Genomic DNA, 13,245 nt, shown 5'->3' with positions numbered 1-13,245 from the left:
AGCAATATTTTGACGTTTATCATTCCCTTTTCCTTTATGTGATTTAATCAAAATATCATCGAATTAGGCAATATTTTGCCGTTTTTCCACGTTTTTGTGAATTTTCAGTTTATTAGTATTAACTCAATAAATATACAATAAAAATTATGCAAACACATAATTGATTAGATTATAACCTTAAATACTTCATTTACCATCATATATTTGTTTCTCTTTAAAATACTGAGTAAGATATTGAAAAGGGGAGAAGTTCTGTTTTTATTGCATATATCGACGTTTCAGCCGGGTTAGAGCGGTTTTACGTGTACATCTTCCATCGGTAATATGAACGGAAAATCAGGAACATTTCAGTTAATTCTAATGAAAACACATTGATTTTTATCATTTGTATTGGAAACAACATTGTCATATGTCTTTTCATGGATCTAAATAATACGAAACCTTGCATTATGATTCGAAGTTAAAATCCTCAAATTTGGTATAATCGTGACTTTTTTCACGTTTTTCATGTAGTTTGATATTACGTAAATATATTCATTTTTACCAATATTTCGATACTATTTCATGTAGTATCACGATATGTGATTTGGCCTTCAAATCTCAGAATTTCGCATAATATTGCATTTTAAGCAAGTTTTCTTGCATTTTGTTTCGTACGAGAAATCGTCGAATTTAGCAATATTTTGACGTTTATCATTCCCTTTTCCTTTATGTGATTTAATCAAAAGATCATCGAATTAGGCAATATTTTGCCGTTTTTCCACGTTTTTGTGAATTTTCAGTTTATTAGTATTAACTCAATAAATATACAATAAAAATGATGCAAACACATAATTGATTAGATTATAACCTTAAATACTTCATTTACAATCAAATATTTGTTTCTCTTTAAAATACTGAGTAAGATATTGAAAAGGGGAGAAGTTCTGTTTTTATTGCATATATCGACGTTTCAGCCGGATTAGAGCGGTTTTACGTGTACATCTTCCATCGGTAATATGAACGGAAAATCAGGAACATTTCAGTTAATTCTAATGAAAACACATTGATTATTATCATTTGTATTGGAAACAACATTGTCATATGTCTTTTCTTAGATCTAAATAATACGATACCTTGCATTATGATTCGAAGTTAAAATCCTCAAATTTGGTATAAACGTGACTTTTTTCACGTTTTTCATGTAGTCTGATATTACGTAAATATATTCATTTTACCAATATTTCGATACTATTTCATGTAGTATCACGATTTGTGATTTGGCCTTCAAATCTCAGAATTTCGCATAATATTGCATTTTAAGCAAGTTTTCTTGCATTTTGTTTCGTACGAGAAATCATCGAATTTAGCAATATTTTGACGTTTATCATTCCCTTTTCCTTTATGTGATTTAATCAAAATATCATCGAATTAGGCAATATTTTGCCGATTTTCCACGTTTTTGTGAATTTTCAGTTTATTAGTATTAACTCAATACATATACAATAAAAATGATGCAAACACATAATTGATTAGATTATAACCTTAAATACTTCATTTACAATCATATATTTGTTTCTCTTTAAAATACTGAGTAAGATATTGAAAAGGGGAGAAGTTCTGTTTTTATTGCATATATCGACGTTTCAGCCGGATTAGAGCGGTTTTACGTGTACATCTTCCATCGGTAATATGAACGGAAAATCAGGAACATTTCAGTTAATTCTAATGAAAACACATTGATTTTTATCATTTGTATTGGAAACAACATTGTCATATGTCTTTTCTTGGATCTAAATAATACGATACCTTGCATTATGATTCGAAGTTAAAATCCTCAAATTTGGTATAAACGTGACTTTTTTCACGTTTTTCATGTAGTCTGATATTACGTAAATATATTCATTTATACCAATATTTCGATACTATTTCATGTAGTATCACGATATGTGATTTGGCCTTCAAATCTCAGAATTTCGCATAATATTGCATTTTAAGCAAGTTTTCTTGCATTTTGTTTCGTACGAGAAATCATCGAATTTAGCAATATTTTGACGTTTATCATTCCCTTTTCCTTTATGTGATTTAATCAAAATATCATCGAATTAGGCAATATTTTGCCGATTTTCCACGTTTTTGTGAATTTTCAGTTTATTAGTATTAACTCAATACATATACAATAAAAATGATGCAAACACATAATTGATTAGATTATAACCTCAAATACTTCATTTACAATCATATATTTGTTTCTCTTTAAAATACTGAGTAAGATATTGAAAAGGGGAGAAGTTCTGTTTTTATTGCATATATCGACGTTTCAGCCGGATTAGAGCGGTTTTACGTGTACATCTTCCATCGGTAATATGAACGGAAAATCAGGAACATTTCAGTTAATTCTAATGAAAACACATTGATTTTTATCATTTGTATTGGAAACAACATTGTCATATGTCTTTTCATGGATCTAAATAATACGAAACCTTGCATTATGATTCGAAGTTAAAATCCTCAAATTTGGTATAATCGTGACTTTTTTCACGTTTTTCATGTAGTTTGATATTACGTAAATATATTCATTTTTACCAATATTTCGATACTATTTCATGTAGTATCACGATATGTGATTTGGCCTTCAAATCTCAGAATTTCGCATAATATTGCATTTTAAGCAAGTTTTCTTGCATTTTGTTTCGTACGAGAAATCGTCGAATTTAGCAATATTTTGAGGTTTATCATTCCCTTTTCCTTTATGTGATTTAATCAAAAGATCATCGAATTAGGCAATATTTTGCCGTTTTTCCACGTTTTTCTAAATTTTCAGTTTATTAGTCTTAACTCAATAAATATACAATAATAATGATGCAAACACATAATTGATTAGATTATAACCTTAAATACTTCATTTACAATCAAATATTTGTTTCTCTTTAAAATTCTGAGTAAGATATTGAAAAGGGGAGAAGTTCTGTTTTTATTGCATATATCGACGTTTCAGCCGGATTAGAGCGGTTTTACGTGTACATCTTCCATCGGTAATATGAACGGAAAATCAGGAACATTTCAGTTAATTCTAATGAAAACACATTGATTTTTATCATTTGTATTGGAAACAACATTGTCATATGTCTTTTCTTGGATCTAAATAATACGATACCTTGCATTATGATTCGAAGTTAAAATCCTCAAATTTGGTATAAACGTGACTTTTTTCACGTTTTTCATGTAGTCTGATATTACGTAAATATATTCATTTATACCAATATTTCGATACTATTTCATGTAGTATCACGATATGTGATTTGGCCTTCAAATCTCAGAATTTCGCATAATATTGCATTTTAAGCAAGTTTTCTTGCATTTTGTTTCGTACGAGAAATCATCGAATTTAGCAATATTTTGACGTTTATCATTCCCTTTTCCTTTATGTGATTTAATCAAAATATCTTCGAATTAGGCAATATTTTGCCGATTTTCCACGTTTTTGTGAATTTTCAGTTTATTAGTATTAACTCAATACATATACAATAAAAATGATGCAAACACATAATTGATTAGATTATAACCTTAAATACTTCATTTACAATCATATATTTGTTTCTCTTTAAAATACTGAGTAAGATATTGAAAAGGGGAAAAGTTCTGTTTTTATTGCATATATCGACGTTTCAGCCGGATTAGAGCGGTTTTACGTGTACATCTTCCATCGGTAATATGAACGGAAAATCAGGAACATTTCAGTTAATTCTAATGAAAACACCAACCCGTTCTCACACAAGACAGTACATATATGACTAGTGCTTAAAGTCAATATGTGGAATGTGATTTAGTACATATGTGATATATTCCCAGTTAACTTTTTTACCAAGGCTCAAACTCTTCCTCACGTACCAATTTACGTCTCACAGTACTCGTCCATCAACGTAGATAGCTGAATAGTCGTGATTGGTTCAATTATAACGAAAATTGTAGTTTTCAGGTCCCACATGGGTTGTGAAATTCACCTACTATTGTCCATGCTCTTATAATATTACAGATCAACTACATCCTATTGAAGGCTCGTAGTTTTGTTTTGAGAAATATTAGTTGTTCTTAGTAAATTATAATAAGCACAATAAATTATTACATAGAATAAGTGCTTCACCAATCAATATTATATACTATAGTTTGTGCTTTAGAAATCTTTAAAGAATGTTTTGTAGGAACGCTAACAGAAAACGATGTTATGTTGGAATGTATATAGGGTAAACTACTGCAAACAGGATGGTATGGTGTGGATTATTGGAAACTATAGGATTAGGGTCCACTACCACCTGTTAGGTGGGTAAGGGGTCCAATAACACCCGCAGGATGAGTATGGGGGTCACATCCACCCACAGGAATGGTATGGGGATCACTTCCACCCACAGGAAGGGTATGGGATCCAATACCATCCACTGGATGTGTATTGCGTCCACTACCACCGACAGGATGGGTATGGGCTCACAACCACCCACAGGATAGGTATGGGGTCCAATACCACCCACAGGATGAGTATGGGGTCCACTATAACCCACAGGATGGGTATGGGGCTCCAACCACCCACAGAATAAGTATGGGGTACAATAACACCCACTGGATATGTATGGCATCCATTGCCCCACAGGATGACTATAGGGTACAGTATCGCCCACAGGATTAGTATATAGGGTTCACTGCCGCCCACAGAGTCGGTATGGAGTCCACCGCCACCCACAGGGTCGGTATGGGGTTCACTACCGCCCACTGGGTCGCTATGAAGTCAACTACCGTCCACAGGGTCGGTAGGGGTCCACTACCGCCCACAGGGTCGGCAGGGGGTCCACTGCCACCCACTGGGTCGGTAGGGGGTCCACTGCCGCCCACAGGATCGATAGGGGGTCCACTGCCGCCCACAGGGTCGATATGGGGGGGGTCCACTACCGCCCACAGGATCGATAGGGGGTCCACTGCCGCCCACAGGGTCGGTAGGGGGTCCACTGCCGCCCACACGTTCGGTAGGGGTCCACTGCCGCCCACAGGGTCGGTAGGGGGTCCACTGCCGCCCACAGGACCGATAGGGGGTCCACTGCCGCCCACAGGGTCGATAGGGGGTCCCTTACCGCCCACAGGGTCTCTATGAAGTCAACTACCGCCCATAGTGTTTGTATAGTGTCCACTATCGCCCATAGTGTTATTATGGGGTCCACTACCCCTCATAGGGTCGGTATGGGGGTCCATTACTACCCACAGGGTGTGTCTGGGGTCTATTTTGGCAATACTGCTTTTCCAATCTCATTTGTTGTTCAATGTAAAATATTTGTTGCTCGACTTGCAACAATTTATATATATATATATATAGTATAGTGCCTTTGCAATAATGTACCAATGTGTGTATTTTCATAACTCGTTTTAAATTGTTGAAAAATAAATAACTACATTGTGAATGCAAGTCAATGTTTACATGCTAAATCAGAGTTGCCAGATTCCGCTTAAAATAGCAAATTGTGCTTATTTTCAAAGCTTGAGAATTTAGCTTTAAAGTAGTTAAAAAACTACGAATTTCGCAATTTGCTATGTACTTTAGTGTACTATTTTAAAATAAGATTGGTTTTTAAGCTGCAAGTCATATGAATCTCAAAAAAAGTATATTATTAACAATCTTATCTCCATAGTTCACTAGTTTCTGTAAATCAGATCTGGTAACTGTAGGCCAAGTACTGGAAGACTCAAGACACAATGTGTTGAAGCTATTCTCTTTGAAGAAGTCATCTCGACAGGATCTTCCAGCTCCAGCTATAAAACTTCACCAAACATGGATCTACCTAGTACATCAAATGGTAAGGAATTACTAAACTGTACAAAGTTTTATGCTAGAACATTTGTTACAGAATTGTCCCTGTCAGGGACAATTCAGTCCCTATTCTATGTGTACTCCATCACATAGTGACGGAGTATGTGGGAATAATTTTGTTGACACTGTCCATTTTGTCAATTCTACAACAGCAGATAATATGAATTCCCAGAGATATTTGTAACTTGAGATACTTGGTTTGGTTTGGTTAAGTTAGGTTAGGTTAGCCTAACCCAGTAAATCCTCCCCGGCTAGAATATAAACCCCGGACAAAGTGCTCGTGAAATGCCAGGCATTTGCAAATATGAGGATGTGGTTGATTAGATTATATTCTTTTCTATATCATAGATGTTCAATATATGAAAAATATTTTAGACTTAAAAATGGACCCCTGAGGTACTCAACTTAACACATTTCTTCATATTCATTCCCATTTAGTATGACCTTTTGCTCTCTTTGTTTTAACTATTGTTTTGTGCACTTTACAATTTTTTTCATGAACCTGTAATTTCCTTGCTAGTCTTCCATGTGGTACCTTATTAAAGTCTTTAGCATAATCCATGTATACTACATCCACCGGAAACCCTTTATCTGAGTACCATGTTGCCATGTCCCAAAAGTGAGGAGGTTTATAAGGTAGCATCTGTTTTTAAGAAGACCATGGTGTGTCGATTGAATAAGATTTTTCACTGAAAGATGGTAAATGATTCCCTCCCTTAGGATTTTCGCCATGAGCTTGCAGATGTGTTATACCTAGCTGATCGGACATTAGTTTTGTGCTTAACTCTTTCTGCTTTTTTTTAAATACTGTAAGGGTGAAATTTTCATATTTCAAATCTCGGGGTACTATCCCTTGGTTCAGATATTTTGTGGAAAGTATTTTCAGCAGTATTCATAGTTCTTCTGTCAGTTTATTTTCCTTTATAATTAAGGTTTGTTTTCTTTTGTACCATAGAAAGTACCACAGAAAGGTGTTATAATGTTGTGTTAGCTTTTCTGTACAATTTTTCTTTTTTGTTTGTATAAAAGGCTATGCAATGAATTCAAATATTTACGCTACCAATCAATTTTTCAGATAGATCATCGGATTTTGACAGTATGCTGTACATACCAGATGTTCCAAAAATAACTACAGACAACAATAATGGTACTGTGTTTACTATTTTTATACTTTATATATAGGAAGACAAGTTCAATCAATGAGCATTTTAATATATCATCAAAATTTTCATACATTTCTTTCACTTTGTTACACTTGTAAAAACTTATTCTTAGCTATATTTATATAAATGTTAATACCACTGTTAAATGAACATATTGATTTGTGTCCTTATTAGTTATAGCTTATTTATGTTGACCCAGCACCTTACTAAAGGGATTACCTTAACTTGTGTCACTATCTCTCTAGGGGGCTCCAGGTAGGCAGTATAGGTAATGCCACTAACATGCATATCATTATGGGAAAGTCCATAATTTAACACATAATTATAAGTAGGTAATTTGTAGCAAATTTTAAGATTATTAATAGGTACATTGTAGCATAATTTTGCATAAGCATAATTTTCTTGTTTTGTTCTTGTACTTTTCCTTCGAACACTATTATTTTCTCTTCAGAATTTCACCGGAGAATAGCAGTGATGACTAGAGAACATCTTGAACGTGAGTACCAGAAAGCACGTGCTGCAATGATACAAAGAAATGAGTACTTGAAGAGACTCTTAAACGTGGAGGAACCAAACTCAATAAAGGTGACAAACAAGAAACAGAAAAAAGATAACATACAGGATGTATCACACATTAATTCAAAACAAAGACCAGCTGCACCCCAATCTGATGGTAATCTTCTATTATTTTTTTAACAATATTTCTACAGCTGTTATTTGTGTACTTTCCAATAATATTTGTTGCCTATTTTTAAGTGTATGCTAGACAATTATGGAGATTAAATTACTATAACACTGAACAACTTGGTAGCATAAAGTTAGTTATAGTAATATCTTGAGATTTGTCTGAAAATATTAATACTTGTATACAATTTGCAATTATGTACCATGCTTAAATCTTCAAATGTGCCACCCAGACATTCTGCCTGCTATACTTTCACCACCACACATTCAAAATGCGGGCTATTCTACTAGTGGCAGAACGTACACTCAAAGTTATTTGGCAGCTGGTGAAGAAACTTTGGAATCATTTGATGTTGGTATGTCCCAACATCATTTGTTGGTATTTAAATGAGGGTTTATTTAATGGACACACGTCATAAATATTATGTACCAAAATTGTGCTTAATGCCTATGAAATTTTGTTTAACATATTATACTAATCATTCCTTTCACTTACAAATTTTTCTTACTAATTTTTAATCCCATATTTCAAAGTACTTGCTGCAGAACTTGAACAAATTAAAGATTCTCAGCCAAGTGTTTCTGACTGGCAAAAAAGAAGAAAAAATGCAGAGATTAATTGGGGAGAAAGCAGGGCAATGCTGTTCGATTGGACATTGTCTGAGTTGGGTGTTCCAGATAAAGGTAAATTAAATATTGCTGTGTTCATTAAGGTTATACTGTATAATAAGCATCATATGCAAATTAATGACACTCTATTAATACATTTAGACTTCAGATTGTTTAAAATGTTAGGTATACAGTATTTAAAATTAGTATAAATAATTACCCCTTTTTTCATCAGGTAAAGTTTGTGTACAATGTACAAATTGTGAGGCAAGCATCAAATGTGAAGACTGTTTTGCATTTTTGTGTCACATTTGTGACCAAATGCAACATTTTCTCATGCCTTTCCACCACAGATTATATTGGAAAAAAGGCTTTTATGAGCCATTAGACCCGACACAAACTGTGTGCCCTGAAGGAAATATCTTTCACTGGAGTAAGTATACGATACCTGTATAAAATCCGTACTTTGTTCCGAGATTACTTCTACTTCCCAATCCCAGTCTAGAGCTACGATTATCTTGGTATAACAAAATAAAATGAATAAATGTTTCATTTCAGTCATTACAACATTTGGAGAAGTCTTAAAGTTTAAACCTGACACTTGGTTTTATAGATTGATTTAATCGTCTGATTGTTTCTTTTCTGTGAATTTCTCGGTCATTATCTGGAGAATAATGTCAATATTTTGTACAATCAAGAAACAATGAAATATTCAGTCTGAAATTCTTTTCCATAAAACTCATTTTGTCAAACTGTCTTCCTTTTCTTTGTTACCAGAACCTGTTGTACCAGCCCAACCACCAAATTCTTGCCCCAACTGCACAGATTGCAAGTTTAAAATTTCAAGCTCCAGCAATCTCTGCATCTTCATCACTATAATGGGTAAATAAACTTTAAAATTTACCCTTTTATTTCCATTACCGGATATTCCTGAATCACAATACATTTTGAAATTTTTGTTGCTATAAATGTTAATTTTTACATCACTATTTTAGCAAGTCGCCACACCACTCAATGCACTGTATTTTAAACTACAGGAAGGTATGACCTCTATACTCCAATCTATACATGCCACTGTGGATATGAGCATCAACAACTAGGCAAGACCATGCACAAGTCTGGTTTCTATTCATCATTAGGAAAGAGCAGCACATTCTACAGCACCAGTCTGCTTGAATCATGGCACCATATCAAAAGAAATTGTCCCGGAACATCATTTCGGGCATTAGTCACTGCACTGGAATCCTTTGGTGCTTCTCGTGGGCGTGTATGTTTTGATACCGTTATTCTTAATATTTTCAGTTTTATATTTCAATACAAAAATTATCAAAATTTTGTAGTAATGTATATTCATTTATTAATAATTAGTTTTTAATTTTGTTCAAACACAAAATGGAATGTTTTTTTTGTTTATTTATCTTATGTCATAATATGCATTTTAAATGTCACCATCTAAAAAATTCTATTCCTAGATTGGACCCATTAATTATATAACTTCGAAGAGAGTGTTCTTCGAATGGCGATTCCAGCAATATGAGCTGAGAAAAATTAGAGGAGAAGCTGACAATGAGTGTCCTGCTTGTGATAAAACCCCTTTAGCAGTACATATTGATGGCAACAAGAAGCTGTATCGTTACAACAAAGTTGGGAGGTAATAAAATGTGCTTTACAGATACTTAATGTATAGTATTCTTTTGTTCTCTACACACACTATATTATAATGAATTATATTGTCTTCAAATTAATGTTCTTATAAATAAAGTATGCACATATAAATATACATTGTCATATGACATATTTTTTAACTGAGTATGTCTTTATAGTTTGCCTTTCAATTGCATCCATATCATCATTTTATTTATCTAACACCATGTAAATTTTTGTTTTATGTAAAATTTAGCAGTGCATCAGAATTCTTCATATAAAACATTTTTTGATACTCCATTACCCATTGTTTAATATTATAGTGGTTACAGACAATAAATAATTATTTCTGAATTATCATTGCAGAGGTATCAGAAACCCCTATTATTCTGATAGTATCTTCAGCAAAGATGAAGATGTTCAAGCTCATGTTGGCACTATTCAGAGCTTGAAAACTAAGGTGAGTTTTATTATATATTGAGAAACCTTCAATTTTACCTAATAACTGTTTGGCGACTATAACATATGGTGGCCATTTTTGTATTTTTTCATTATAGTTTATATATATTGAATAAGGAAATATAACCCATAGAAATTCTTATGTGCAACAACAATGCCTATCGCGCAAAATAATCTCTACCTTCTACCCGTCCTACATAATTATAATCATGCTCACCAACTGGGTATTTAGTTACTATAAATATTTTTGTTTAATAGAGTAAGCACACGTGTGGAGTGTCTACATGGAAAGCTGCTCAAAATAAGCCTCTTTCATTCCAAAGTTTGGATGAAACAGGAATCAGCATGGCCTCCTGTCGACATGGTATTATCCTCCACACCTTGAATATGTATCAAGGAGAGCTGTACAGTTATGCCCACTATTTGCAAATTATGTATTTCAAATACGTAAAGTTTATTTGTCAAGACATAATTTGCAAATATTGGCCATGGGCCTTAACTGTGGCTCAGAAACAATCACATTTTCACATTGGTCAAGCAAAGCCATTTTTAGGAGTCCTACATGCAAAAGGACATGCTTGGTATTGTCAGGTAAATAAAAATATAACATTACATTTATGTATACTAATTAAATTTAATGTAATGTATACATTACATTAAATATAATAAGTACAGTTTGTGTAAAAAAATTTAGGATTTCTGATTGTTTAAGATTAATGATATACGTATCATTTAATATAGTAGGAGGCTTTTAATTTTTGTACAATAATTTGAATTTTTTTTTACTGTATACTTTTATGTTAAAGGTATTGTATGGAGGGCGGTGGGAAGAAGGAAGTGGCATGACTTTAGGGGAAGAGGCAGAGCAAGTGTTTGCATACCTCTCACGATACAACTCTACAACTAAAAACATGCTGAAAGCTGGTATTTGTTTATATGGTTCATCTGATCAAGTTTTTTATTATTTTACCTGCCCTGTAATCAGTATAATGCGATTTGTATTCAGTATTCAATAAGTATCAACTCCCTCAAATAATCAATAAAAGAATGAAAACATATTGGTCAAACTTGAGTTGGTCGTGGTGAGTAAAGGTATGTTATGAAACTGTTATTAATCTATGCTCTTCAAGATGTTCATTGCTATAAATATTTTTCTCAGAAAGAACAGAAGAACTCACAGAGGGTGCAGTCTTTTGGAACCATCGAAAAATTGATGGACTGGCTCGTGCATTAGTTACTCGACTCAGAAAGGTACTAAAAATAATATATATTTATTTTATTTATTTGTATTTATTTTGAAACTTATTATAATGCATTTATATGTGAAAGGTATTATAATGCATTTATAGGTTAGTTATGTGTTCAGATCATGTACTACATATATTTTCCATTATAAATTAGCGACCATTTCCTTGAATTAACTGCTTGAACTTTTTCAATATATCAATAAGGTTAATTTGTATAAAGTATATAGTATTTAATTAACCTAAATGTATGATTCCGAGATATATCAAATGTGTTCACAGAGAAATCACAGTATCGTGATATATCACGGGAACTGTGATGAGGGTTTGAACCCCATGCACTGAGTGCTCTCAGATGCATGCTCTAGTTCACTACGCCACGACATGGTCAGATGAATTGCAACTTGGAGTACTACTGCACCCACAAGGATCCCAAGGCTTCCACTGAAGCCAAACCAGGTTTCACACAATTCCCCCATGAACTCGGTCTCTGTCATTCAGTAGTTCTGCCTTTGATGCCCCCATTTCAATGTCTTTCTCCATGTATTGATATATCACAATAATATGAATTCTATGTGTATTGAAAGGGCCATCAGAGGTAAAACTACTGGAGGACACAGACCAAGTACATGGGAAACTGCATGCACAACCGCCCATGGAATGGGTATGGGGGTGCATAATTAACAAAAATTGAATTGTGGGTTCATTAGTACCCTAGGTTGCAATTCTTTTGACCATGTTGTGGCGCATTCAACTACAGCAAGCATCTGGGAATGCCAAGCCCATAGGTTCGAACCACTCATCATGGTTAATGTGATTTGTTCATTAAATTTATTATATTTTCAAATAGGCCAGAGAGACGGAAATAACAGTTTCAAATGAGATCGACAAACTTGATGTTCAAAAGTCATTGATTCAAGAATGGCGATCTTTAAAACTTTAACTTTACTTTAAAACTTTCAGCCAAAAAACTTTATTTGCAGCATCCAGTAAAATGCGCTCTTCACTCCGGCACAGAAATGAGTGTGATAGGAAAAAGCTTCAAGGCTTCATAAAAATCTACAATAGTGAAAACTCTGAAATTCTCAGTGAAAAGGATGCAATAGAAGGTATCCTGCCATGGCACAATTTATTGCCTCATCATAGCCAAAATGGTATGTAACTACATCTCATTTTATCAGGGGTTACAATTCGGCCTTATCAAGATAACTAACATTTAGCATGCATAATGGATAAGCTTTACTTATTTTTGAAGTAAAATATCATCACTACTGTTTGTAAAATAGGTGCAGTATCATAATCCGTAGGTTTTTATCAGGTTGATACTGCACAATAAACTATGTATAGTATGTATAATGCAAGTACCTAAACTGTAATTATATTAAATTGAGTTGTAGTTTACTTGCAGTAAATATAATTTTCCTCTTTTATTAGTGTCCCTTGCTCAAAAAAAGAAGGCAGTAGAAGATGTGGAGCTTCAGAAGAGATCCAGAGAAGAGCAACAACACACTGTTCAAGAAATGCTGCATTATCTCGCATATTACAAGAATAAGAGAGAGATTTTAACCGAACATACTGAAGAGTTGTTATGTGGAATTTTTCCTTCATATCT

General features: G+C 33.6%; 1 protein-coding gene across 1 annotated transcript in view; it reads left to right on the top strand.

The window, feature by feature from the left end:
- Nucleotides 1–12,781, top strand: part of LOC138361553 (uncharacterized) — a 65,497-nt gene extending 52,716 nt beyond the window's left edge. Inside the window, exons 2-5 of the mRNA XM_069320821.1 lie at nt 10,306–10,390; nt 11,196–11,313; nt 11,549–11,640; nt 12,484–12,781. Coding sequence (XP_069176922.1) covers nt 10,306–10,390; nt 11,196–11,313; nt 11,549–11,640; nt 12,484–12,576 — 388 coding nt within the window. The 3' untranslated portion in view covers nt 12,577–12,781. The remainder of the gene's footprint in view (nt 1–10,305; nt 10,391–11,195; nt 11,314–11,548; nt 11,641–12,483) is intronic.
- The last annotated feature ends 464 nt before the right edge of the window (nt 12,782–13,245 follow it).

The sequence above is a fragment of the Procambarus clarkii genome, unplaced genomic scaffold (genome assembly GCF_040958095.1).
Source record: "Procambarus clarkii isolate CNS0578487 unplaced genomic scaffold, FALCON_Pclarkii_2.0 HiC_scaffold_464, whole genome shotgun sequence".
NCBI classification, from domain to species: domain Eukaryota; kingdom Metazoa; phylum Arthropoda; class Malacostraca; order Decapoda; family Cambaridae; genus Procambarus; species Procambarus clarkii.
Note: the sequence above shows the minus strand (reverse complement) of the source record. Positions and strands in the feature narration are given on the sequence as shown.